Source organism: Bombina bombina, chromosome 4 (assembly GCF_027579735.1).
Source record: "Bombina bombina isolate aBomBom1 chromosome 4, aBomBom1.pri, whole genome shotgun sequence".
NCBI lineage: Eukaryota > Metazoa > Chordata > Amphibia > Anura > Bombinatoridae > Bombina > Bombina bombina.
Genome location: NC_069502.1, coordinates 102546670 through 102573615, shown reverse-complemented (window position 1 = coordinate 102573615; position 26946 = coordinate 102546670). Strand labels below are relative to the sequence as shown.

General features: G+C 41.8%; 1 protein-coding gene across 1 annotated transcript in view; it reads right to left on the bottom strand.

Annotated features, from left to right (window-relative positions):
- The window catches only part of LOC128656934 (cysteine-rich venom protein-like), a 35439-nt gene extending 10530 nt beyond the window's left edge, over window positions 1–24909 (bottom strand). The window contains exon 1 of the mRNA XM_053711112.1: window positions 24768–24909. Coding sequence (XP_053567087.1) covers window positions 24768–24909 — 142 coding nt within the window. The remainder of the gene's footprint in view (window positions 1–24767) is intronic.
- Between the last annotated feature and the right edge of the window lie 2037 nt (window positions 24910–26946).

Genomic DNA, 26946 nt, shown 5'->3' with positions numbered 1-26946 from the left:
GTGCCATTGTTTTTCATAGGATTATAAAAAAACGGGCATTTATTCATCAAATTTGACCTTCACTTTAAGCTATATAAGATGAGTAGTATATTGATCTTGAGACACCATTTAAGAGATTTTCTACTGTTAAAAATAAAATATTCTTTTAAAGGCATTTTTTTAAACACTATCATTTCTTTCACTTGTTTTTAACTCATGCAGGTTATGCAGTCAAAGCTGTGCGTCTTTGCCCCTCCACACAACTGGTGAGCAAATAAGAAGCTGGCATACAGGCTCTAACCAATAGCTGTATCCTCATGTTAGGGATGTTTCAGGAGTGCAACTTTGATTGTGTTAAAGGGACAGTATACTATAAAATTGTTTTTCCCTTAATGTGTTTCCAATTACTATTTTTTTTTTACTAGCTGCAGAGTATAAAATGTATGAGATTTGCTTTTAAAGGTTTATTTGTGTATATGGATTAGCTTGTTTTGTGTTTTGAAGCCATAACCTAATAAAATGGGTTGAGCTTGTAGGTATAATCAAATCGCATAACTTTATCCCATTGTGTACATATACTGTACATGTTTCTTTATATTATATTTGTCTGTAAACCAATCACTAATACCTGGAAAGAACAATAGAAAATTAACATTGTATTACCTTATCTCTTATATACCCCACTGGGAGTGGAATTTCTTCTACTGGCTGTGTTCACACAGCTTGAGTTTCAGGCAATATCAACTATTTCAAATGCCAGTATAAGGGTAATGGAAATATTTGTAAACAATTAGTACACTTCAGCAGGTAAAGTGGATCATTGGCAACAAATTCAAGGGGAGGCATTTTTTTTCTTAAACTGTCCCTTTAAACTTGACATTTTAAAAATGTATAAAAAGTGAATCATTATTGAAATATACATTCATTATTTATTTTTCTTCCAGAGAGGTTGGGTTAATATTTCTATGGCAATTTATGTAAGCTTTTGTTTACTTTACCCTCCCCCTTAAGATTCTTAGCAGTCACATGTTTGGAAAAGGTGGATTAACAGTTTTGCATCAACAATCATGATAGGACAAGCATTCTTTGCAATAGTAACTAAGTTGAATCAGTGCTAAATCACCTTAAAGGGACACTAAACCCATTTTTTTCCTTTCATGATTCAGATACAGCATGCAATTTTAAGCAATTTTCTAATTTACTCCTATTATTATTTTTTCTTTGTTCTCTTGCTTTTCTTTGAAAAAAAAAAGGCATCTAAGCAAGCCATTTTTTGTTTCAGACCCTGGACAACACTTGTTTATTGGTGCTGTCCAATCAGCAAGAACAACCCAGGTTGTGAACCAAAAATGGGCCGGTTTTTAAACTTACATTCTTGCTTTTCAAATAAAAATATTAAGAGAATGAAGAAAAATGATAATAGGAGTAAATTAGAAAGTGGATTAAAATGTCATGCTCTATCTGAAACATGAAAGAAAAAAAATGGTTTCAGTGTCCCTTTAATGGAAGAGATAAGGGCAGGCTTCCCCAACTGCACATGTGCAAATAGAGTTTGTGCTATATCTGAATATTAGTTTCTCATTGGTTAGCAGGAAATCTTTTGTTCTGGGGAATAGGGAAATCAGTAAAATTAATAAACAAAAAACAATATACTCATTTCAAAAAAATAAAACTGCAGTTTTAATTGCAAAATTATTCTCAGATATGAGGGTTCAAAATCATGTAGTTTTAGTGGTCCTTTAACCCTTTTAGAGCAGTTAAACACATATTAAAAATGAATATAAAAAATAGAAAATTTCATATTCACCCTAGAATGCCCCTTTAAATTATGAATTGCTGCATCCATTAGTTTTAGCAGGATAGGTAAAATAATGCAACAGTATTACAAACCTGTTGTAATTAATTGGCTATGCTAAAATTATCCTACATTTCTTTTTACCGGCTCAAATCTAGTGAAAAGTCCATTATCTATAACTAAGAAGCACCTGAATGAAATCCTTAACACGAGAAATACAAACTGACGGCTAGATTACGAGTTTTTGCGGTATTAGTGAAAAAGCAGCGTTAAGGCTCTTTTTCACTACCGCTTGTATTACGAGTCTTGCAGGTTTAGGGGCACCGCACACTTCTTTGGCCGTAACGCAACGTAATTACTGCAGCTTTCAAAAGTCCTTTTTCAATGGGACTTCCATAGTGCTGGTATTACGAGTTTGCCTGGGGGGGCAAAAAAGTGAGCGGTACACCCAAGATCCATACCGTAAACTGAAAGTCAGTAGTTATGGGTTTTACGCTACAAAGCTGTAGCATAAAACTCATAACTAAAGTTCTAAAAAGTACACTAACACCCATAAACTACCTATTTACCCCTAAACTGAGGCCCTCCCGCATCGCAAACACTAAAATAAAATGATTAACCCCTAATCTGCTGCTCCGGACATCGCCACCACTATAATAAACATATTAACCTCTAAACCGCTGCACTCTCGCATCACAAACACTAGTTAAATATTATTAACCCCTAATCTGCTGCCCCTAACATCGCAGCCACCTACCTACATTTTTTAACCCCTAAACCTGAGTCTAACCCTAACCCTAACACCCCCTAACTTTCTTTTTTTTTTTTTGTGAGTTTCAATTTTTTTTTATTGATAGACAAATAAATATTACAAACTGTTCAACATATTTTATGTTTACATATGTTTCTCCGAATATTAGCGCCTGGCGCTATATACAATAAACTTTTCTTTGGGAGAAAAAAGATAAAGTAAAATGTCCAAATGATTATTTCAAATAAACAATTAAAAGCATATTCCATATACTTGTTTTGTTCCGTACAATTCTGCAAAAAAAAAAAAAAGGATTTTACCTTCTTAAATGGTTGAAAGGAAACATACAAAATCAAGCCAGTTCTCAACACCGTTGGGAAACACCGATGAAGAGCAGTAAACCACACAACCTTGAATATATTTCTCTAAGGGAATTATACTACTACGTTTCTACTCTGACTAAATAACTCCATTTCTACCCTTTTCCTTCTTTTCCTTACTTTCTTCCCTTGTTATTTATTCTGTATCTTCAACAGAAACAGAAAAACAAAAGGCAACAACAATAACAACTTTAGCAAAGCCAGTCATACAGTAGATTTTCATGAAGATGCAGCTTCCAACATAATACAGAGAGAATCACAGCTCCCAATACATTTTATACTTTAGGTCAATAAAAAGGAGACATATGAAAACAATCTAAATTATTCCTCCCTATCTTGGAAGGATATATAGATCCACTATAGAACAACCCAAATATAACTAACAAGACAGACAAAACAAGACAAGACAAGAAAAAAAAAAAAAAAAAAAAAAGGAGATATAATTCCTCTCCTCCTCCCCCCCATCCCTGCTACCCTTCCGGACGGACCCCTCCAGGCCGCCTAATCCAACTATGTGGAAAGACATTCAATAAGGTCAATTCCGCAAAGCTCACTGATGATAAGAAGGGGGAGAGAATCAATTTTTGAACAGCATTTGGATAAGATAAGATCACTGGGGACCATCTCCATAAGAACTTCTTAATTCTTTTCTCCGAGGCATCATGGAGATGAAATGATTCAAAAACAATTTGATCTTGAAGTGTTTTAAACACCATGGCTAATTCTGGTACGTGCCTACTTTTCCAATTTTTTTTTTTCCAACTGTTAGTATAATTGTATTTAAACTATTTATGGTATTACTATTGAAGTCATTTTTAGGTGGAAATAGAAAGATAATATCCTCAGCGGCTAATGCTATTGTAACTTTGTATAATTTATTGAACCAATAAATGATTTTCAGCCATAGTTGTCTGACTTTAGGGCATGTCCAAAACATATGAAGTGAATCTGCCCTATAAAATGCACAGCGCGGGCATAAATTAACCGAGGAAGGATAAAACTTATTTATTTTCCATGATGAGAGATAAAAATTATTAATCAGCTTCATACGCGATTCATTCCAAGCTACTGGTACTTTACATTTATGAATTGAATCAAAGCTCTGCGTGATTATTTCATGATCTAAAGAAGGGATTATCAATGACCACGATTTACATATGTTATCCCTGATGAGAAGACTCTCATCAGGGAATATGCTTATTCAGCATAATGTCATACAGCAGAGAAATCGACGCGTCACCTGTTGTGAATTTTTGTATACAGAGTTTAATATCCGGCCATGCCACTGTGGCTGAATCCTGCCAATTCTGTGCTGAAATAAAATGATGAATTTGGAAGTAAGCAAATAAACTTGATCTAGGTATACCATACTGACTAAAAATAACCTCTGCAGATACCATTTGATAGTTTTCATCAAAAAGTTGTTTTACATACTGTAGCCCTTTTTCGGCCCAATCTTTGAAAACTTTTTGATATAACCCTGGAAGAAAACTAGGATTATTTAGAATAGGTAAAAATTCTGAAAAAGAGAAGTCCAGGTCAAGAATTAAAAAACATTTTTGCCATGCATATACTATATAGAGATAAGACAACTAACATTCTGCGGCAAGTTCTGTACTTGAGAATGTAAAATAGCTTTTAAGGAGAACAGGGTGATTAAAAATGATTCTATCTCATCAGATGAAACTATATTTGATCCAGCGAGCCAATCTATTGCTATTTTGACCATCGCAGCCAGATTATAAAGTTTAAGGTTAGGGAGCGCTAGACCGGCTGCTTCCGTAGTTTGCATAAGTCTTCCCAAAGCAATTCTGGGCTTTTTATTATTCAAAATAAATTCAGAGAATAGAGCATTGATACATTTCAAATCTTTATTTAATATAAACAAGGGAAGGTTCTGTAGCGGGTATAACAAACAGGGAAAAATAATGGATTTAATTAAATTGACACGCGCTATCATGGACAGTGGAAATGCCGCCCAGAGTTGTAAATCTGCACAAATCTTTTGAAATAAAGACTCAAAATTAGCTTTGTTCCAATAACTAGGATTTCTATTCAAAACTAGACCAAGAAAAAAGTTTTTGTTCAAAGTAGATTCCCGATCTGGGTCTTAAGTCAATTCAGTACAATTAACATAAAAAATAACTTAAACCGGGGATTAATCCCAATATAGCAACTTAATACTATAGTCTATAAATTTATTTAATGCATTTCTTGGAGCAATACATATTTTCAAGTTGGGAGCAAATCCCATACAATGTAGTACAGTTGTTTACAAAACAAGAACTTCGCTGTATCCATATTTTTTTTTTTTATTATTGTCATTTATAAGCGATTGTCTTAAATAATTTCTCACAGAGGGTGGCAAAAGCAGAAAAGAAGTTTATAGAGAAGGATATAAAAAAAGAAGAGATAAGGGACATAGTCAGAAAGCTAGAGAAGAAGGAGAGAGAGATAGAAAAAAAGGGGGGAGGATGGTGTGGTGTTGGCAAACTGGGTCACAACATGGTAGACCCATCACCTATCACCAAAAGTGCATATAGTGAAATTTTTCCATTAATAAAAGTCTATCTGTTTGTTGTATGCAATCATCCTGGGAGGGGATACTGACTGATTTCCAATGTTTAGGAAACAAGGATTAAGCACTGTTAAGCATAATGAATAGAAGGTATTTTTAGGCTTATCTGCTAATCTAGGTAGTCCATGAAAGAGTAGGAGATCAGGTGATCTATTTAGGGTGATGTTTAACTTAGGATCTATGGTATCCATTACTGTTTCCCAATACTTTTTTATTGCTGTACAATCCCACCAAATGTGGAGGAATGAGCCATGCTCCCCACACCCTCTCCAGCACTTCCCATTTCTATGTTTATAGATCTTTTTTATTTTATCTGGAGTCAAGCACTACCTTGAGAGGAACTCTAGCCGAGACCAAGGCCTTGACATGTTTAAGAAAAATCTCACCCCATTCCTTATCACTGAATGTATTAGGTAGTTCCCGACCCGAGAATTTAGTGTAACGGGGAAGAGGCATATCATTATGAGACATTAACATTCGGTATGTAATAGAGATCAGATGTCTAGGTGTTTGATCCAACATGCAGAGGGATTCGAAAAACGTTAAAAGTCTGGTTAGCAGTTGAATTTTTTTATTTGTGTGAAGGTAATGTTGTAGTTGCATGTGATAGTACCATGGTAGGATGACCCCCACACTTTCCAGCTCCGACCTTTGTTTAATTTCTTTATCTGTCATAATTTTGTGGAAGGCAATATGTGTAACCTTTGATTTGTCTATGTCAATTTGTTGCACTTTTGTAAACAAAATATCTGGGTTTTCAATGTATGGAGTAAGTGGTGATGGATTTGATGATATTTGTGGGTTTTCCTCAAGTGTTTTGTCCCATCTTGGATGAGGCCCAGCTCAAAGAACCTATATTGTGTATATGGAGAATTGCTCTGCTCACCTGAAGCCATGTTTTATTTTTGGAGTTATGACACCACTCAACTTGGTGTTGGAGATTTATGGCCTTTTGGTGTGTCAGTAAACTGGGAATTCCTAGCCCTCCACTTTATTTAGGTAGATATAGTGTTTTTTTCACAATCTGCACTGGACTCTTGGTCTTCTTCTATATATTATGCTGCCTGCTTTGCCTTCTCTAAGGGTAAAGTAATTTGTTTCCTGGATGTCGGTTGTGACCCTGCAAGTGTCTTGACACCAAGATCCATTGGAGGGTTATCAAAAAACCCTGCTATTATTATCAGGTATGTGTAGAGCACCAACAGGTTCGTTCTGCAGTGCTATGAACATGGGTGGTATATAAAATTGATTACAGGGATCAAATGGGTGAACGGTCCTGCCGAGAGTTGCACTGTTGCAGTTGGCTCTTATGAAAGTGAACTACAAACAGCTGGGCTCATAGGCTTACATGCTATGGGGTTTTAGGGGACAGCAGTTGAGATAGGAAGGTTAGTGAACACAGAAAAAAAAACACAGACCTTTTCACTCAACTGCTTCAATTGCCATCTAACTTACTACAGACACATTCTCTCTCAGAACACAGAAAAAAAACCACAGACCTTTTCACTCAACTGCTTCAATTGCCATCTAACTTACTAATCTCCACAAGCAACCCTACTTCTCTACTCTTATCTCTAATTTTTCTTCAATCCCAAAACGTATGTTCTCCACTTTCAATACTCTCCTCCACCCTTCCCCACTTCCTAATACAACTTCTCTGTCAGCTTCTCTGTCAGCACATTCTCTCTCAGTTCACAGAAAAAAAACCACAGACCTTTTATCCATCCTTAACAATCTCGCCCCTCTTACCACTGCTCGGAAATCACACACTCATCCCCAACCCTGGCATACTCCTCTGACACGGTTCCTATGCAGATGTTCCCGTACTGCTGAACAGCATTGGAGAAAATCCCGGAGTTCAGCTGATTTTCTTCATTACAAATTCATCTTGAACTCCTACTACTCTGCCTTTAATCTCCACAAGCAACTCTACTTCTCTACTCTTATCTCTAATCTTTCTTCAAACCCAAAACGTCTGTTCTCCACTTTCAATACTCTCCTCCGCCCTCCCCCACTTCCTAATACAACTTCTCTGTCAGCTTCTCTGTCAGCACATTCTCTCTCAGAACACAGAAAAAAAAACCCACATACCTTTTCACTCAACTTCTTCAATTGCCATCTAACTTACTACAGACACATTCTCTCTCAGAACACAGAAAAAAAAAAAACCACAGACCTTTTCACACAACTGCTTCAATTGCCATCTAACTTACTACAGACACATTCTCTCTCAGAACACAGAAAAAAACCCACAGACCTTTTCACTCAACTGCTTCAATTGCCATCTAACTTCCTACAGACACATTCTCTCTCAGAACACAGAAAAAAAGCCATAGACCTTTTCACTCAACTGCTTCAATTGCCATCTAACTTACTACAGACACATTCTCTCTCAGAACACAGAAAAAAACCACAGACCTTTTCACTCAATGTTACAGAAGCTTTAGTTATTTTGTTGTTTAGAGCTTATTTCCCAGCAGCAATGCCTGAACCAGCAAGCCAGCGCCTAAGAAGGGCTCCAAGAAAACCGTAACAAGTATCATTTCATAAAGAGTTAACTCTTTTTTTTCAGCTTTTAGAAACTATTGCCTAAATACACGTTTGCTGGCCTCAGCTCTAAGTTTAGTGATAACCAATCCCATTGTCTAATCACCTCTGGAACCAGACTGCTAATTGATAAAATGAACTTGTAAACTTGTTATCTTAAGTACTGTAATCCTATTGTGGCCTGTCAAAGGACAGTGCTCTCTATCTAAATGTGTGATGGGGGATTTTGTGCTTCCCCCCCCCCTCTCCCCCTGGGAGTGCCCTGTGTGCATGTAACCTTTATAAAAAGCAGGCTGGGCATCCCAGTCCTGAGTTCTTGTTTGACCCTCAATCGCAGCATTGACTCGTTTTTGTGGGCAGAAGGGTATCCTAGGTGTACTGCAGCTAAGGGAGATTATTCTATATTTGCGAGACTCATATAGAATACTATGGAAAGCAGCTTCTCCCCTCTTTAGCAATAGGGATCCAGGGATCCAGGCTACTAAGCGGTCCATCTCTCAGCGAGACTAAGGGTAACCGTAACATTTGGCGGCAGCGGCGGGATTTTCCTGGATTTCCTAGGAGAGGTACAGAACGGATGGAGAAAAATTGAAGCGTACAACCCTAAAGGATTTATTTGAAAGCAGAGGGGGGTACGCCAGCAACCGGCCGAGGAGAGAGCTGATCGCAGAATTGACCGAACTGGATCAGAGCTTCACAATGGCGGAAACACCGACCACGATTAGTGACGAAAAAACCAGGATTGTTCGGGAAAGGCTCTCATTATACGGGCCGAACCCCTCCATGGAATTGGTACAGCAGTTGATGGCGGAGGCGGACGAGGATATAAGAGAGACTCGAGCCCACAAACTCAACCTAGCGAACGCACACCGCAATGCTGAAGCCCCGCAGGTAATCATCCCTGTCGAAAATGCTGGGAGGCCCAAGATACCCTATGCGGCATTTCGACCCTTCCTAGAGAGCGAGACAGGGATTGATGAATATTTGGCGGACTTCGAAAGGCAATGTGCCCTGCACCAGATTCCCAACAGAGAGTGGCCCACGATATTGTCTGGGAAACTATCCGGGCGAGCCCTGGAAGCCTTTCGTACTCTGGGTGCTGAGGAAGTGACACAGTATGAGCTAGTTAAGGAGACACTGTTGTGACGGTACGCTGTAACTCCGGACACGTATCGCCGACAGTTTCAGGGCACGGAAAAGAAGCCTAACGATACCCATATGGAATGGGCGCACCGAATGCGGAGAGCGGCAAATCACTGGCTGAGCGGAAGTAAAGCGGTGACTGGGGAGGAAATTTTACAATTGTTTCTCTTAGAACATTTTTATAATGGCATGGAACAGCAAGGGAAGGAATGGCTGCGAGACAGGCGGCCTTCTACCTTAGAAGAAGCAGCCACATTGGCCGATGAACATTATGACTCCCGTCTTCACGAACCCATGAACTACCGAGCTCCAGCACGGGTCAAACCCAGAGAGGTTTACCGTGCACCCCCTCGTGCTGAATTCCGAGCCCCGGTGCCCACAGGGCCCGTCCGACACTCAGGACCACCCAATAACAGCTCTGAGCATCCCAGACCGACTTGCCACTGATGCAAGCAACCAGGGCATTTCATGGCTAGCTGCCCCCTTAATACGCACCAGACACCCAGGAATTACAATTACCCCTCTGGGTCCTATCGTCCGGCCCGGGCCCTCTGTGTTAACCAAGAGGCCCCTATGGAGGAATATGTGGGGCCGCTTCACGAGGCAGACCCTGTATATGCTGCCTCAGATAACCGCCAGCACCATCGGCAGAGGGTATGGCTCGAGGGGCGATCTACCGAGGGATTGCGAGACACAGGGGCTACTATCACGCTGGTACAGAGTCATTTGGTGCCAGAGCACAAGCGATCCGGACAGACTGTGGCCGTTAGAGTGGCAGGGGGGGATGTGTACAAAATTCCAACAGCTAAAGTGCATCTTGATTGGGGAGCGGGAAAGGGGGCTGTGAACGTGGGCCTAATGGATAATTTACCTGCCGAAGTACTACTGGGCAACGATTTGGGCCCCATGACTTCTGCCTATGCTCCAGTATGCAACAACGAGGCGGACCCAGTGACTACACGGGCCCAAGCCCGGACGGAGCGAGAGCTCTCACCAGTGCGGGAGACACAGGTAAGACCTACCCCGATCTTGCCTGACAGGTTAGGCCCCATACCCTGGGACACCCCAGATGCTTTCGAGGCAGAGTCTAAGACTGACCCGACCTTACAAAAGTACCGGGAACGAGCAGAGACCAGAGGGGGCGGGGCAGATAACGAAACATTCTTATGGGAAAAAGGGAAACTATACCGCTGGACAGAGAAAAGGGGACAGCGTAGGCGACAGCTGGTAGTGCCCCACAAATACCGTCAAGAAATCCTCAAAAAAGGCCACGACATCCCCTTAGCAGGCCACCTAGCCGTAACCAGTACCCTACACCGCATTACTCACACGTTCTTTTGGCCAGGGGTGCACGCTGACGTTAGAACTTACTGTAACACCTGCTATGTGTGTTAACGAGTAGGAAGGCGAGGTGATCACCCTAAAGCCCATCTAGTAAATATGCCCATTGTAGAGGAACCCTTCAGCCGGGTTGCTATTGACCTAGTGGGACCACTGGCTACCCCTAGTCCCTCCGGTAAGCGCTACATTCTTACCGTAGTGGACTACGCTACCAGGTACCCAGAGGCTGTCGCCCTATCCAACATACAAGCGGATACGGTAGCGAATGCACTAGTACAGGTGTTCTCCCGGGTAGGATTTCCAAAAGAAATCCTATCCGACCGAGGCACCCAATTTACGGCTGAATTGACCCAACAACTCTGGCAGGTTTGCAAATTTAAGTCCCTCCTGAGCTCCCCATACCACCCCCAGATGAACGGGCTGTGTGAGAGGTTCAATGGGACCCTCAAGCAAATGCTCAAGACGTTCACTCAGGAATACCGAGACTGGGAACGCTTCCTGCCGCACCTCCTATTTGCTTATCGGGAGGTGCCCCAGGAAACGACAGGGTTCTCTCCCTTCGAGTTGCTCTACGGAAGAAAGGTACGGGGACCCCTAAAACCTGATCCGGGAGCACTGGGAGGGAGAGATGGAGGCTGACGGTGTCCCCATTGTGCCATACGTGCTGGAACTCAGGGACCGAATGGAGCAATTAGCCAAATCCGTGCGGGCTAATCACCAGTTGGCCTAGAGAAGACAGAAAGTATGGTACGATCGGGGGGCCCGAAAGAGAATCTTCACCATAGGACAAAAGGTGTTAGTACTTAAGCCGGTGAAGACAGACAAATTGCAGGCGTCCTGGCAAGGTCCCTACCAGATCGTAGAGAAAAGGGGAGACACCACTTATGTGATAGCTAGCTGCCATGACAACAATCTTAGAAAGACATTCCATGTAAACATGCTCAAGGAATATTTTGAGCGACCAGAGAACGTGACGGCCGTATGTTGTTCCCCTCAGGAAGACCCCGACAGTTTACCCATTCCAGACCTATTAGAAAAGAGCCTCCCCACAGGTATAGTGGCGCAGGTTCAGATAGGGGACAGACTTAGCCCCACTGAAAGGAAGCAGCTCAACCAACTCCTCCAGTCCAAACACCTCACCTTCTCCCCGAAGCCAGGGTACACTACTTTAACCACCCACCAGGTAGATACTCCGGGACAAGCTCCCTTGCGCCAGGCTCCGTACCGAATCCCCGAAGCAGTTAGGACAGGAATGAAGAAGGAGATCGATGAGATGCTCCAGCTCAGGGTAATTGAGCCCTCCGATAGTCCCTGGGCCTCCCCAGTTGTCTTGGTGCCCAAGAAAGATGGGACCACCCGGTTCTGCATAGACTATCGGAGGCTCAATGAAAATACCGTGACGGACGCTTACCCTATGCCCAGGGTAGACGAGCTACTCGATCGTATAGCCAGGGGAAATTACCTGACCACTATTGACCTCTGCAAAGGTTACTGGCAGATTCCCCTGGCCCCGGAGGCTATCCCCAAGTCGGCATTCGTCACCCCATTCGGCTTATATCAGTTTAGGGTAATGCCGTTTGGGATGAAGAATGCCCCAGCTACATTCCAGCTCTTGGTGGATAGGCTCCTGGATGGCTTCCAGAGTTTTGCTTGCGCCTACCTGGACGACATAGCGATCCACAGTGAGTCCTGGGAGGACCACTTAGCTCATGTGGGAATGGTTCTGGATCAGATCCGGGCTGCTGGCCTGACTCTGAAGCCAGAAAAATGCCACTTTGGGATGGCCGAGGTACAGTACCTGGGTCACCGGGTGGGGTGTGGAAAGCAGCGACCAGAGCCGGCCAAAATAGAAGCTGTCGCCAATTGGCCCACCCCCATCACTAAGACTCAGGTCCTAGCCTTCCTGGGCACGGCAGGGTACTATAGACGGTTCGTACCAGACTACAGCACACTTGCCAAACCCCTGACTGACTTGACCAAGAAGAACTTACCTCGACAGGTCCTGTGGTCTCCCCACTGTGAAACGGCTTTCCAGGCTCTCAAAAATGCTCTAATTAAAGCTCCTGTCTTGGCAGCCCCAGCCCTTAACAAACGTTTTATCGTCCATACAGATGCTTCCATGTTCGGGCTGGGAGCCGTCCTCAGCCAAGTAGGCGAAGATGGAGGGGAGCATCCAGTTGCCTACATCAGCCGGAAGCTCCTGCCCCGCGAAGTCAGCTATGCAGCGGTCGAAAAGGAGTGTTTGGCTTTGGTGTGGGCATTAAAGAAATTGACTCCCTATTTATATGGGCAGGAGTTCACTCTGGTCACCGACCATAACCCGTTGGTGTGGCTGAACCGGGTCTCTGGAGATAACGGCAGGCTATTACGTTGGAGTTTATCATTGCAACCCTTCAATTTCACCATTACTTACAGACCTGGGAAACAGAATGGCAACGCCGACGGGTTGTCCAGACAAACCGACCTCAGCCCCGCATAACCAGAGGTCTGGACAGCCTTAGTCTGCCCCGAAAAGGGGTCAGACCGTGTCTGCCAGAGTGTTCCACAGAAAGGGAGCACTGTTACAGAAGCTTTAGTTATTTTGTTGTTTAGAGCTTATTTCCCAGCAGCAATGCCTGAACCAGCAAGCCAGCGCCTAAGAAGGGCTCCAAGAAAACCGTAACAAGTATCATTTCATAAAGAGTTAACTCTTTTTTTTCAGCTTTTAGAAACTATTGCCTAAATACACGTTTGCTGGCCTCAGCTCTAAGTTTAGTGATAACCAATCCCATTGTCTAATCACCTCTGGAGCCAGACTGCTAATTGATAAGATGAACTTGTAAACTTGTTATCTTAAGTACTGTAATCCTATTGTGACCTGTCAAAGGACAGTGCTCTCTATCTAAATGTTTGATGGGGGATTTTGTGCTTCCCCCCCTCTCCCCCTGGGAGTGCCCTGTGTGCATGTAACCTTAATAAAAAGCAGGCTGGGCATCCCAGTTCTGAGTTCTTGTTTGACCCTCAATCGCAGCGTTGACTCGTTTTTGTGGGCAGAAGGGTATCTTAGCTGTACTGCAGCTAAGGGAGATTATTCTATATTTGCGAGACTCATATAGAATACTATGGAAAGCAGCTTCTCCCCTCTTTAGCAATAGGGATCCAGGCTACTAAGCGGCCCATCTCTCAGCGAGACTAAGGGTAACCGTAACACTCAACTGTTTCAATTGCCATCTAACTTACTACAGACACATTCTCTCTCAGAACACAGAAAAAAACCCACAGACATTTTCACTCAACTGCTTCAATTGCCATCTAACTTAATACAGACACATTCTCTCTCAGAACACAGAAAAAAAACCATAGACCTTTTCACTCAACTGCTTCAATTGCCATCTAACTTACTACAGAAATATTCTCTCTCACAACACAGAAAAAAACCACAGACCTTTTCACTCAACTGCTTCAATTGCCATCTAACTTACTACAGACACATTCTCTCTCAGAACACAGAAAAAAACCCACAGACCTTTTCACTCAACTGCTTCAATTGCCATCTAACTTACTACAGGCACATTCTCTCTCAGAAAACAGATAAAAAACCACAGACCTTTTCACTCAACTGCTTCAATTGCCATCTAACTTACTACAGGTAGCCTTCTGGAAAACAGCTTCCCTCCCACCCTACCCCTCACCCCACCCACCCCAAGCTCATTTCCTCATTTATAGATAGTCTCCAACACAACTTTCACTCTCCTGAAATGACAGGTGCAAACACTGATCAGCACATCCTTCCATTCCCTTAACCCGATAGAATACACAGTACTTTTATTATATTATGTTTCATATACCTTTTGTTCCCGTATGCAATTGTTACAGTAATTCTGTGTCTTATGTTTTTAGCTGGTTCCCAATTCTGTAAAAATGCTCAATATATTCATATTCCTTTTTGCTACCCTTGTCTCTATAACAAACTACACTATTCAATTACTCCTTCTCCCTCTCCACCTGCACTGTTCATTAGCCCATCTCTCTTAAACTCACCTTACTTTTCTACTCATGAACTTTACCTATTCCTAAACACTCTCTCTACCCCCTGCAGCTCATCTCAAAAGCAGTCTCACTACTGCAAATCTGTATCTCATCTCATGTCACTCTCCCTCTTGCTTCTACTTACTGCTGGTGACATCTCCCCTAATCCTGGTCCCCAACCACTGACAAGCCGTGAACATCCATGTGTACCATCCCATAGTTTCAGAAAACAAAACTCTGCACACCTTACTCACATTCCTCTTGCATCTAAAGCCACTACCCCTTTCACTTGTGCACTCTGGAATTCTCGCTCTGTTTGCAACAAACTCACTTCTATACATGACCTCTTCATCTCCCGCTCTCTCAACCTTCTGGCCCTAACAGAAACCTGATTCTCTCCCCTAGACACAGCATCTACTGCTGCTCTGTTACATGGGGGTCTCCACTTCAGCCACACTCCTAGGTCTCGTAATAGACAAGGAGGTGATGTAGGTATTTTACTTTCCTCTCGTTGCACCTTTCAACAAAAACACCCTATCTCTTCCCTCACTTTTCCCTCATTCGAAACCAACATGATTCGCTTATTCTCCCCTCTCTCTGTATGTGTTGCAGTCATATACCGACCCCCTGGCTCCGCAACTCAATTTCTAGATCACTTGGCTGCCTGGCTACCCTATTTCCTTTCCTCAGACACCCCTGCCCTCATTCTTGGCGACATCAACATCCCCCTTAACAATCCCACTGCTTCATCTGCTAAACAACTTCTGCAACTCACTTCCTCTTTCGGTCTGTCACAATGGACTGATTCTCCCACTCACAAAGACGGTCACTCTCTTGAACTGATCTTTAGCTATCTATGCACTCTCTCAAACTTCTCAAACTCCCTTTTCCTCTTTCTGACCACCATCTCCTTACCTGCAACATATCATCCCTTCCTACAACTCTCCCACCTTCTACTCCTCACACCAAACTTCACAGAAGCATTAGGTCTTTAGATCAGCAACAATTTGCTAATTCCCTTAAACCGCTCCTCTCATCCTTCTCCTCCTTTTCCTGCCCTGAACAATCTATCTGCCACTATAATTCCACCCTTATATCCGTCCTTGACAATCTCGCTCCTCTTACCACTGCTCGGAAATCACACACTCATCCCCAGCCCTGGCATACTCCTCTGACACGGTACCTATGCAGATGTTCCCGTACTGCTGAACAGCATTGGAGAAAATCCCGGAGTTCAGCTGATTTTCTTCATTACAAATTCATCTTGAACTTCTACTACTCTGCCCTTAATCTCCACAAGCAACCCTACTTCTCTACTCTTATCTCTAATCTTTCTTCAAACCCAAAAAGTCTGTTCTCCACTTTCAATACTCTCCTCCGCCCTCCCCCACTTCCTAATACAACTTCTCTGTCAGCTTCACTGTCAGCACATTCTCTCTCAGAACACAGAAAAAAAAACCACATACCTTTTCACTCAACTACTTCAATTGCCATCTAACTTACTACAGACACATTCTCTCTCAGAACACAGAAAAAAAACCCACAGACCTTTTCACTCAACTGCTTCAATTGCCATCTAACTTACTACAGACACATTCTCTCTCAGAACACAGAAAAAAAAGCCATAGACCTTTTCACTCAACTGCTTCAATTGCCATCTAACTTACTACAGACACATTCTCTCTCAGAACACAGAAAAAAAGCCATAGACCTTTTCACTCAACTGCTTCAATTGCCATCTAACTTACTACAGACACATTCTCTCTCAGAACACAGAAAAAAAAGCCATAGACCTTTTCACTCAACTGCTTCAATTGCCATCTAACTTACTACAGACACATTCTCTCTCAGAACACAGAAAAAAACCCACAGACCTTTTCACTCAACTGCTTCAATTGCCATCTAACTTACTACAGACACATTCTCTCTCAGAACACAGAAAAAAAGCCGTAGACCTTTTCACTCAACTGCTTCAATTGCCATCTAACTTACTACAGACACATTCTCTCTCAGAACACAGAAAAAAACCACAGACCTTTTCACTCAACTGCTTCAATTGCCATCTAACTTACTACAGACACATTCTCTCTCAGAACACAGAAAAAAACCCCACAGACCTTTTCACTCAACTGCTTCAATTGCCATCTAACTTACTACAGACACATTCTCTCTCAGAACACAGAAAAAAACCCACAGACCTTTTCACTCAACTGCTTCAATTGCCATCTAACTTACTACAGACACATTCTCTCTCAAAACACAGAAAAAAAACCACAGACCTTTTCACTCAACTGCTTCAATTGCCATCTAACTTACTACAGACACATTCTCTCTCAGAACACAGAAAAAAACCCACAGACCTTTTCACTCAACTGCTTCAATTGCCATCTAACTTACTACAGGTAGCCTTCTGGAAAACAGCTTCCCTCCCACCCTACCCCTCACCCCACCCACCCCAAGCTCATTTCCTCATTTATAGATAGTCTCCAACACAACTTTCACTCTCCTGAAATGACAGGTGCAAACACTGATCAGCACATCCTTCCATTCCCTTAACCCGATAGAATACACAGTACTTTTATTATATTATGTTTCATATACCTTTTGTTCCCTTATGCAATTGTTACAGTAATTCTGTGTCTTATGTTTTTAGCTGGTTCCCAATTCTGTAAAAATGCTCAATATATTCATATTCCTTTTTGCTACCCTTGTCTCTATAACAAACTACACTATTCAATTATTCCTTCTCCCTCTCCACCTGCACTGTTCATTAGCCCATCTCTCTTAAACTCACCTTACTTTTCTACTCATGAACTTTACCTATTCCTAAACACTCTCTCTACCCCCTGCAGCTCATCTCAAAAGCAGTCTCACTACTGCAAATCTGTATCTCATCTCATGTCACTCTCCTTCTTGCTTCTACTTACTGTTGGTGACATCTCCCCTAATCCTGGTCCCCAACCACTGACAAGCCGTGAACATCCATGTGTACCATCCCATAGTTTCAGAAAACAAAACTCTGCACACCTTACTCACATTCCTCTTGCATCTAAAGCCACTACCCATTTCACTTGTGCACTCTGGAATTCTCGCTCTGTTTGCAACAAACTCACTTCTATACATGACCTCTTCATCTCCCGCTCCCTCAACCTTCTGGCCCTAACAGAAACCTGGTTCTCTCCCCTAGACACAGCATCTACTGCTGCTCTGTCACATGGGGGTCTCCACTTCAGCCACACTCCTAGGTCTGGTAATAGACAAGGAGGTGGTGTAGGTATTTTACTTTCCTCTCGTTGCACCTTTCAACAAATACACCCTATCTCTTCCCTCACTTTTCCCTCATTCGAAACCAACATGATTCGCTTATTCTCCCCTCTCTCTGTACGTGTTGCAGTCATATACCGACCCCCTGGCTCCGCAACTCAATTTCTAGATCACTTGGCTGCCTGGCTACCCTATTTCCTTTCCTCAGACACCCCTGCCCTCATTCTTGGCGACTTCAACATCCCCCTTAACAATCCCACTGCTTCATCTGCTAAATAACTTCTGCAACTCACTTCCTCTTTCGGTCTGTCACAATGGACTGATTCTCTCACTCACAAAGACGGTCACTCTCTTGAACTGATCTTTAGCTATCTATGCACTCTCTCAAACTTCTCAAACTCCCCTTTTCCTCTTTCTGACCACCATCTCCTTACCTGCAACATATCATCCCTTCCTACAACTCTCCCACCTTCTACTCCTCACACCAAACTTCACAGAAGCATTAGGTCTTTAGATCAGCAACAACTTGCTAATTCCCTTAAACCGCTCCTCTCATCCTTCTCCTCCTTTTCCTGTCCTGAACAATCTATCTGCCACTATAATTCCACCCTTATATCCGTCCTTGACAATCTCGCTCCTCTTACCACTGCTCGGAAATCACACACTCATCCCCAGCCCTGGCATACTCCTCTGACACGGTACCTATGCAGATGTTCCCGTACTGCTGAACGGCATTGGAGAAAATCCCGTAGTTCAGCTGATTTTCTTCATTACAAATTCATCTTGAACTTCTACTACTCTGCCCTTAATCTCCACAAGCAACCCTACTTCTCTACTCTTATCTCTAATCTTTCTTCAAACCCAAAACGTCTGTTCTCCACTTTCAATACTCTCCTCCGCCCTCCCCCACTTCCTAATACAACTTCTCTGTCAGCTCAAGACTTTGCCAGTCACTTCATTAACAAAATTGACTCCATCAGACATGAAATCAGCTCTCAACATAATTCCATTCTCCCCCCCCCCTCAAATACTCTCACTCAACCACAACCTGAAACTTAGTTCATTCTCCCCTGTTACTGAGGAAGAAGTTTCAGCACTTATACTGCGCTCTCACCTCACTACCTGTCCCCTTGACCCTATCCCCTCACAGCTGCTCCCCTCTCTCTCTGCTACCCTTACCCCTATACTAACACACATTTTCAACCTCTCCCTCAGCACTGGTACATTTCCCTCATCGATGAAACATGTACTCGTCACACCTATCCTCAAAAAACCTTCCCTTGATCCGACCTCCCCATCCAACTACCGCCCTTTTTCCCTCCTCCCTCTTGCTTCAAAGCTTCTTGAAAAACTAGTATATGCACGCCTATCCCATTTCCTTACGTTAAACTCCCTTCTTGACCCACTGCAATCTGGATTTCATCCCTATCACTCCACAGAGACAGCTATTGTTAAGTTCACCAACGACCTACTTACAGCTAAATCAAAAGGCCACTTCTCTCTGCTTATCCTCCTTGATCTGTCCGCAGCCTTTGGCACTGTCGACCACCCTCTTTTTCTCCAAACCCTCCAATCCTTCGGCATCTGTGACACAGCCCTTTCATATCTCTCTTCCTACCTGTCAAACCTTACCTTCAGTATAGCCTTCTCTGGGGCCTCCTCTGCCCCATCACCACTTTCTGTCAGAGTACCACAAGGCTCTGTCCTCGGTCCCCTTCTCTTCTCAATCTATACGTCATCACTAGGTTCCCTAATTAAGTCCCACGGTTTCCAATATCATTTGTATGCCGATGACACCCAAATCTACTTCTCTGCACCAGAACTATCTCCTTCCTTGCTAACCCGTGTAACTAACTGTCTTTCTCACATCTCTTCCTGGATGTCCTCTCACTACCTCAAGCTAAATCTCTCCAAAACTGAGCTCCTCATTTTCCCCCCTTCTTCCAAAATCTCTACCCCCAATATCTCTATAATATAACTGTCGACAACTCCATCATTACCCCTACCCCGCATGCCCAATGTCTCGGGGTCACATTTGACCCAGATCTTTCCTTCACTCCTCACATTCAGTCCTTGGCTACAGCCTGCCGCTTTCACCTTAAAAACATCTCTAAAATTAGACACTTCCTTTCCCCAGGAACAACTAAGATTTTAATCCACTCTCTCATTCTTTCCCGCCTTGATTACTGCAACTCTGTCCTCTCTGGTCTCCCCACCTGCCGCCTAACTCCTTTACAATCCATAATGAATGCCTCTGCCAGACTCATCTTCCTTACACGTCGCTCTTCATCTGCTGTGCCTCTCTGCCAATCCCTTCACTGGCTTCCTCTTGCCTCTAGGATCAAACACAAAACTCTCACTCTTACATACAAAGCCCTCAACTGCACTGCTCCCCCCCACATCTCAGACCTTGTCTCCAGATACTCTCCCTCCCATCCCCTTCGCTCTACTCATGACCTCCAACTCTTCTCCTCTGTAGTCACCTCATCACACTCCCATTTATAGAACTTCTCCAGACTGGCTCCCATCTTGTGGAACTCTCTGCCTCGCTCCACAAGACTCTCTTCTAGTTTTAAAAGATTCAAGTGCTCCCTAAAGACTCTACTGTTCAGGGACGCATACAACCTACGCTAACCTTTCCTAATACCAGTTCCTCTCCTCCACTGCAATCCCCTGAACCCTCTTAGCATGTAAGCCTAAAAGTCCAGCTGTTTGTAGATCACCTTCTTAAGAGCTGACTACAACAGTGAAACTCTTGGCAGGGCCATCTACCCTATAATTGTTTTGTTGTACTCCCCCTTTGTTTATAGCGCTGCGGAATCTGTTGGCGCTCTACAAATAACCAATAATAATAATAATAAAAATAATAATAATAATAATAATAATAGTGTAGGTTGTAAGCATCCCTGAATTGTAGAGTAATAGCAGTGATATGGGCCTAAAATTATCAGGCCGTTCAGCTGTTTTTCCTGGCTTTGGTATGAGAGAGATATGGGCTGTTAACATAGAAGAGGGGAATCCTAATGAGTCTTCTAGTGAGTTGAAGAGAGAAGTCAAGTGCGGGGTTAATATCTGTTTGAAAAGTTTATAGTATTTAGTACCAAACCCATCAGGTCCTCAACTTTTGCCTGGCGCCAAACTTTCTATAGTCTTCAGAAACTCCTCAGTGGAAATGGGAGTCTCCATCTCCCCCGCCTCCTCACTTGTCAGTTTGGGAAGTGTAACCTTATCTAAATACTGTTTCACATCCAGAGGGGTTGGTTGTCCCCCGGTGTCACCCTCTGTCTGATTAGGAGATTTCAAATTATATAAACTATGATAATAGGCTCTAAGAACCTCTGCTGTGGCCAGACTGTCATAACACGTAGCGTTGTTTTAGTTAGAAATGGAGTGAATATGAGTTTAAACTTTTTGCGCTTTATCCCCAAACTCACAATATTTTTGTTGCATTTTAAGAGCAATTTTTTGCTGTTCTTGTATGTGTAAGTCTTGTATGTCCTTTCTTGATTGTTTAAGCTCTAAGTTTATATCCCTATCTGTTGGATTTTGTTTGTGTTGTTTCTATAAACTACCTATCCTAGTAAGTAATGAGGAGTATTTAGCTCTTGTTTGTTTTGCCAATGCTGCCTTTTGTTTAATAAGCTCCCCTCTTCCCACAAGCTTGACCATGGTGTATCGGCTAGATTGTTGTGCCTAAAATATTCTTGAATTGTGGTTTCAATTTTAGTTTTAATTGTTATATTGTTAAGCAAAAAATCATTGTACCTCCAAATAAAGGGTGCAGGTGGCCATCTAAGATAGCATATTACTGGTGCATGATCGGACCATGTCATGGGTAGAATTTTCGTGTTTGTTACAAGAGCTAGCGTGTCTTGATCAGTAAAGATATAATCTATCCTGGAATATATATCGTGGGGATGGGAGAAAAAAGTGTAATCCCTTCTAGTTGGATGTGCAATGCGCCATGTATCATGTACTGCCATTTCCTCTAGTCTATTGTTGCTTTGTCTAATAATTTTTTTGGAGACTGAAGCTAACCCTCTAGAAGTATCCAGCTGAGGATCTAATGGTAGATTAAGGTCCCCTCTAAAAATCAGAGCTCCCTTCCGGACTTCCAGTATTCTGTTTGTAACGCTTCTCATGAATTTATTTTGGTGCTGGTTAGGGAAATAAACATTAACTAGTGTAACCAGCCTATTGTGAAGGGTGCCAAGAAGTATCACGTATCGTCCTTCTGTATCTCTTTCTTTGTGTATCAATTTAAATGGGGATGTTTGTTTTATGAGTATCCCTACTCCATTTTTTTTTTTTTTGTGGGACCGGAGGCGAAAAAAACTGTCGGGAATTTGGGGATGTGCCACCTTGGTTCTTTGCCTTTTTTAAAGTATGTTTCCTGTAGGTAGACTATATCACAGTGTAGTCTATTGATATCCCGTGTAGCATGAGATCTTTTCTCTGGGAGATTAAGGCCTTTTGGGTTTAGGGTCATAACTGTCAGATTATGGGTTTTAAGTTTCGGCATTGTAGATTGCGTAGAATTGCATGGGAAAGGGAGAAGGAAAAAAAAAGGGGAAGTGAAGAGAGTAAGAAGAATATGAAAAGGAAAAAAGTTAGAAAGATAAGGAAGGAATTAGAAAGAAATTAAAAAGAGAATCTCAATTTAGAATTGCATCTTTTACACATTTTGTGTTGTATTGTCTTAAACAATTGATTACCTTGATTTATTTATTATCCTGACTTTGGTAAATATGGTGTGTAATAGAAACTCTCTTACAGTTTTTGTGACTTTAAAATGAGACACAACCAAGCCTGGCTATGCCTAATAGAAATAAACAAATACGGGGTCAGTAACCTCACATTTAACTTGCTAATATAGCTTTAAATATTATGTTAGGGTTGGGTCATAGTGACCTGATCTGATCAGATGATATTAAAGATCATTATGTCTTTCTGCTATTTTGAAGGCTGAGTGCATAATTTGCTTCTTAAGTGAAAAGGTGTTTAATGCGACACATAGGATTATCAACACACTTAACATTCTCTGCAAATCAATATACATATATTTAGCAAAAACCTTTTAAGGACTCCTTGGTACCTACTATACCTATGAATAAAAACTCTTCCCCCCCCCCCCCCCAAGAACCTGCAAAACTCTTTCATACCTTTAATCACGTAACTATTTTTACATACTCGTATAGAAACTTAAACATTTTTTTTTTATCTTAACAGGGCTATAGCCTAAAGTTATCCCTGATTTTATCTTAGATATGTGTTATTGTAACAGAGTTCTTCTCTCTGTCAACTCTCTTCATATCTAATAGGTCCCCATAGGAATCGAAATGGTTGTCAGTATTTACAGGGTACTGAAAATGAATAACCAATTTCAACGTAATACTTTACATCTCAGCATGTCTCTAAAAAAAGAATGTTAACATAGTACAATCATAACCTTTTCAATTTCTAAACATGCATCTTAATTGCTTCTGACAAAGCAATAATACTTGGATAACTCAGATTTTGTGTGCCTGAAGTTCCAAAGTGATACATTTTAAATCTCTTCTCTTTATTAATGTAGCTTGGCTAAGATCTGAGAAGATCTTTATGGGGCTTCCAGCATGTGTCATGTTCTTTGCTGCTCTGGTTTTCTGAGAAACTTCTTCTTTGTCCTTGTAGTTAAGGAATTTAATAATTGAGTTTATTGTTGACTGCTTTATTATTATGATTATTATTTTTAATACCAGTGGGACGACATCACCTTCAATATAGAACAGGTGAACAGTATATTAAAAATAGTCCAATAAGGCATCCAGCAAATTATGCCCTATTGATTTTTTATATATATGTATTTTGGACTGATGTGTTATAGGTATAATAATGTATTATTATTTATTATGTATTATTATTCATTGATATAGATTTTGTTAGGCAAGTTATAGTTTTGGAGTAGGATCATATTACCATGTTAGCTAAACAGGTATTTATATTTTGTAGGCAGTCCTACTAGTAGTGGGGGCACTCCATTTTACCCTAATGTTATGTCAAGGGTTTAACTGGAGGTGTAGGTGTATCACTAAGAGCGACCCCTCGGTATAATAAATCAGATTAATATCACTACTATTTTAAATCTTTGCATATATATATATATATTCCGCGCCAATTATGGTATTCCATTTATGTTAACAATTTTTTTTTAATTATTTTAAGTTGCGATAGCGCATACAATTTTAATGTACTTAGAGGCCGGAGCATTTACGCTCTCACTATTTGCTATGATGCTTTCAATGGAAGCTCTGCACAGTTGTTACACCTTCACGCATGCGCTGTCCATTTTAGTAGACGCTGAGAATTCGGCAATAAAAGTTTGTGGTTTAGATGAATATGTAGATTGCACCTGAGGAAACGGTCAGGAGAGACCGAGAAACGTTGTGCTTATGTGCTTTACAATAAAGTCTTTTTTACTTTTATAAGACTTTGCCAGGAACTATCTTTTATTACCATCTCCTTTGACACTTTGTATCCCAAGTAGTTTATGCTACTACAGGACGAGCCTGCTGTGTATGCCAGACGCTGGAAACAGTTTCTTCGCCGCTCTCACATAAAGACGACAGTCAGGATTCCACCAGTGGGAGTTAGCTGGACAACTCTTTAATAGTCCAGAAGGCGGTTGTGACACTTCTCAAGTGTCTTCTATCTTGTAAGTACGGTCTTACTTGTTCTACTGGCGTGTTATACAAATCTGATTGTGCACTATGGTGGTGCCTTCTTTCTTATCATTTATATCTGAAGGAATTTAACAATAATGTCTCTGGTGGGGCCTTAGGCGATGGTTTGGGCCTCAGGGCCCTATGTGCTCTTTCTATAAGAATATTTCGGGGAATTCGGTGTACCTGAATGTTCTGAATAGGTCCTGTAAATATCCGTCAATAGAAGTGTTTGTAACGGTTTCTGGAACCCCTCTTATCCTTAAATGATTCCTCCTGCCTCTGTTGTCCAGGTCTTCAATCCTGGACAACAGGAATTGGATGTTCTTGTCGTGATCTTTCAGCTGCTGTGCATTTTCCCTGATATTAGTCCTCAGGCATTCTTGATTTTGTGTTTGGACTTTTTGGTTAACCTGGGTCATACCTTTTTTCAGATTGCCAAACAAAGATCAAATTTCTGATAGTACTGCATTTATATCGTCTTTGGTTGAGATGGTTTTTAAATCCTCTCCGGTTAAGTACGTTTGTTGTTGTGGTTCCTGAGGATGTTCCTGTGCATGCATTGTGTGTGCTTGGGAAGGTGACCCCTGCTCTGACATGCTTTCCCTGTGAGGTGCAGCTTTTAAGTCATTGGTTAGGTTTGTGTGCTTTGTTGTTTTGTCTGTTTTTGTGATTCTCCTATTAGACATTGCTTGTAAGCAATAATTCTCCAACACTGGTGGAGTGCAAGGTGGAGTGTCCCCTTGAACGCTACCTCCACTCTGTAGATGTGTGCTGTGTGTTACAAGCTTCAGGCCCTTTATTTAGCCTGCTGCTTTCACTAACTTTTTGTCTGTAATATGGGCTGGGATTCGCCTTTTGTTTGATATGCAATAGCACCCACCTGTATGATCGTGGGACCCTTTTATTTGCAGGGGTTATTATGGTTTGTCTCCCCTCCAAGGCACTGTATTGTTACTGTATGTACCCTCTGTGCTTATTGTCTATTGAAATCTGATCTATTAACTGAGGGCACACACTTGCGTGTAATTTGAGGAAGGCCCAAACCTCTGGACAGCCCTAGATTTGCAGCTAATCTCTCAGAATACTGGTATCCCTCTGATCTACTTGGGGCAAGTATTGAGCGGGTGCTGTGGTTTATTCTGGTCAGGTATAATTTTCTGCCCACACTACCTACTACTGTTTTTGTTAGAGTTTCAAGTAGCTAGATCAGCATACCCCATGAGTAACAATATGACCTGTGCCTATAATGGTTGTCAGTCTCCTGTCACCTCGGTCTGAGAAACTAATATATCTCTCTGTCGGCCCTTCACTCCTTTGCAGCCCTTATGGTCAGATGCTTACCGGAATGTGAGTGAGAGTAATATCGCAGAGCCCAGTCCTCACTATCTGCCACACACTGTGGATGCCCTCCTCTTTATTGATTTCTAGGTCCCTCTGCTGTACTCGGCATATGGTTTTGTTGATCCGGTATCAGCTGTGTGCAGCATTTACCCCTCTTCACCGTTCTGAAGATCGTGTGCGTCATGCGAGGTAGGCCCCGTTTTTACGGTATTCAGGCCCCTGCAATATGTGTCAGATTACCCTTTGCTCGCTCCTTCAGTAACTGCCGATGTCTGATCACTCTTTTCTTTCATTCAGCAGTAGTTTGATAAAGCTGTTGACCCTTACATGTGCAAGATTTAGATGCGAGGCTTAAGAGCCAAAAAATAAGCAGCCATCATCCAGCATGGCTAGACTCCGCCCCCCCTAAATATATATGTTTTATCACTGTTAATGGATGTTTTGTTCTCCCAAGCTCTCCATTACCATAATATTATGTTTACTTTACCCACATTAACACATAGGATTCATAGGACCCTATGATCTTAGGACCCCGATGACCAGAACTGGCCTTGTGGAATTAACATATAAAAGGGGCATTCCCTGAGAGTGGCGAGAGTTCTATTGAAAAAAATGGAGATTGCTCAAAAGGGACATCTCTATGTGGAGCAAAATTAGCAGTGAGCAGGTGGCGCACATTAAAAATGAAATCCTGCAGCCAAAATAAATCACATTACGCTGCCTTGTGTATAACAGTTTACAATTGCCTATATTTTTGTATGAATGTGTTTTTCTATTAGGGTTATAAGTTTTAAATGTTTTGAGAAAAGATTGCCACCTGTTAGTTTGGAAGAAAAAACTGTGAGATCTATAGTGCGAAAATCTTTACAGAATTATGCTGAGATTAGAGAGACAATTTCCTATACGCCCACGGAACTCCCTTGCTTAGATATTTTACAAAAAAACAACGACTGCACTTTGTATTTTTCATTTATAAATTAAAAATTTCTTTGTGTTTTTTGCGCATCCAGTGCACTTAAATTACAATTTCATGCTGTACACATTTAATACAATTATTCCTGTGTAATTTACATACACATTTTAAGTTTCTGATACAAAACGATTTAAGGTGAAGA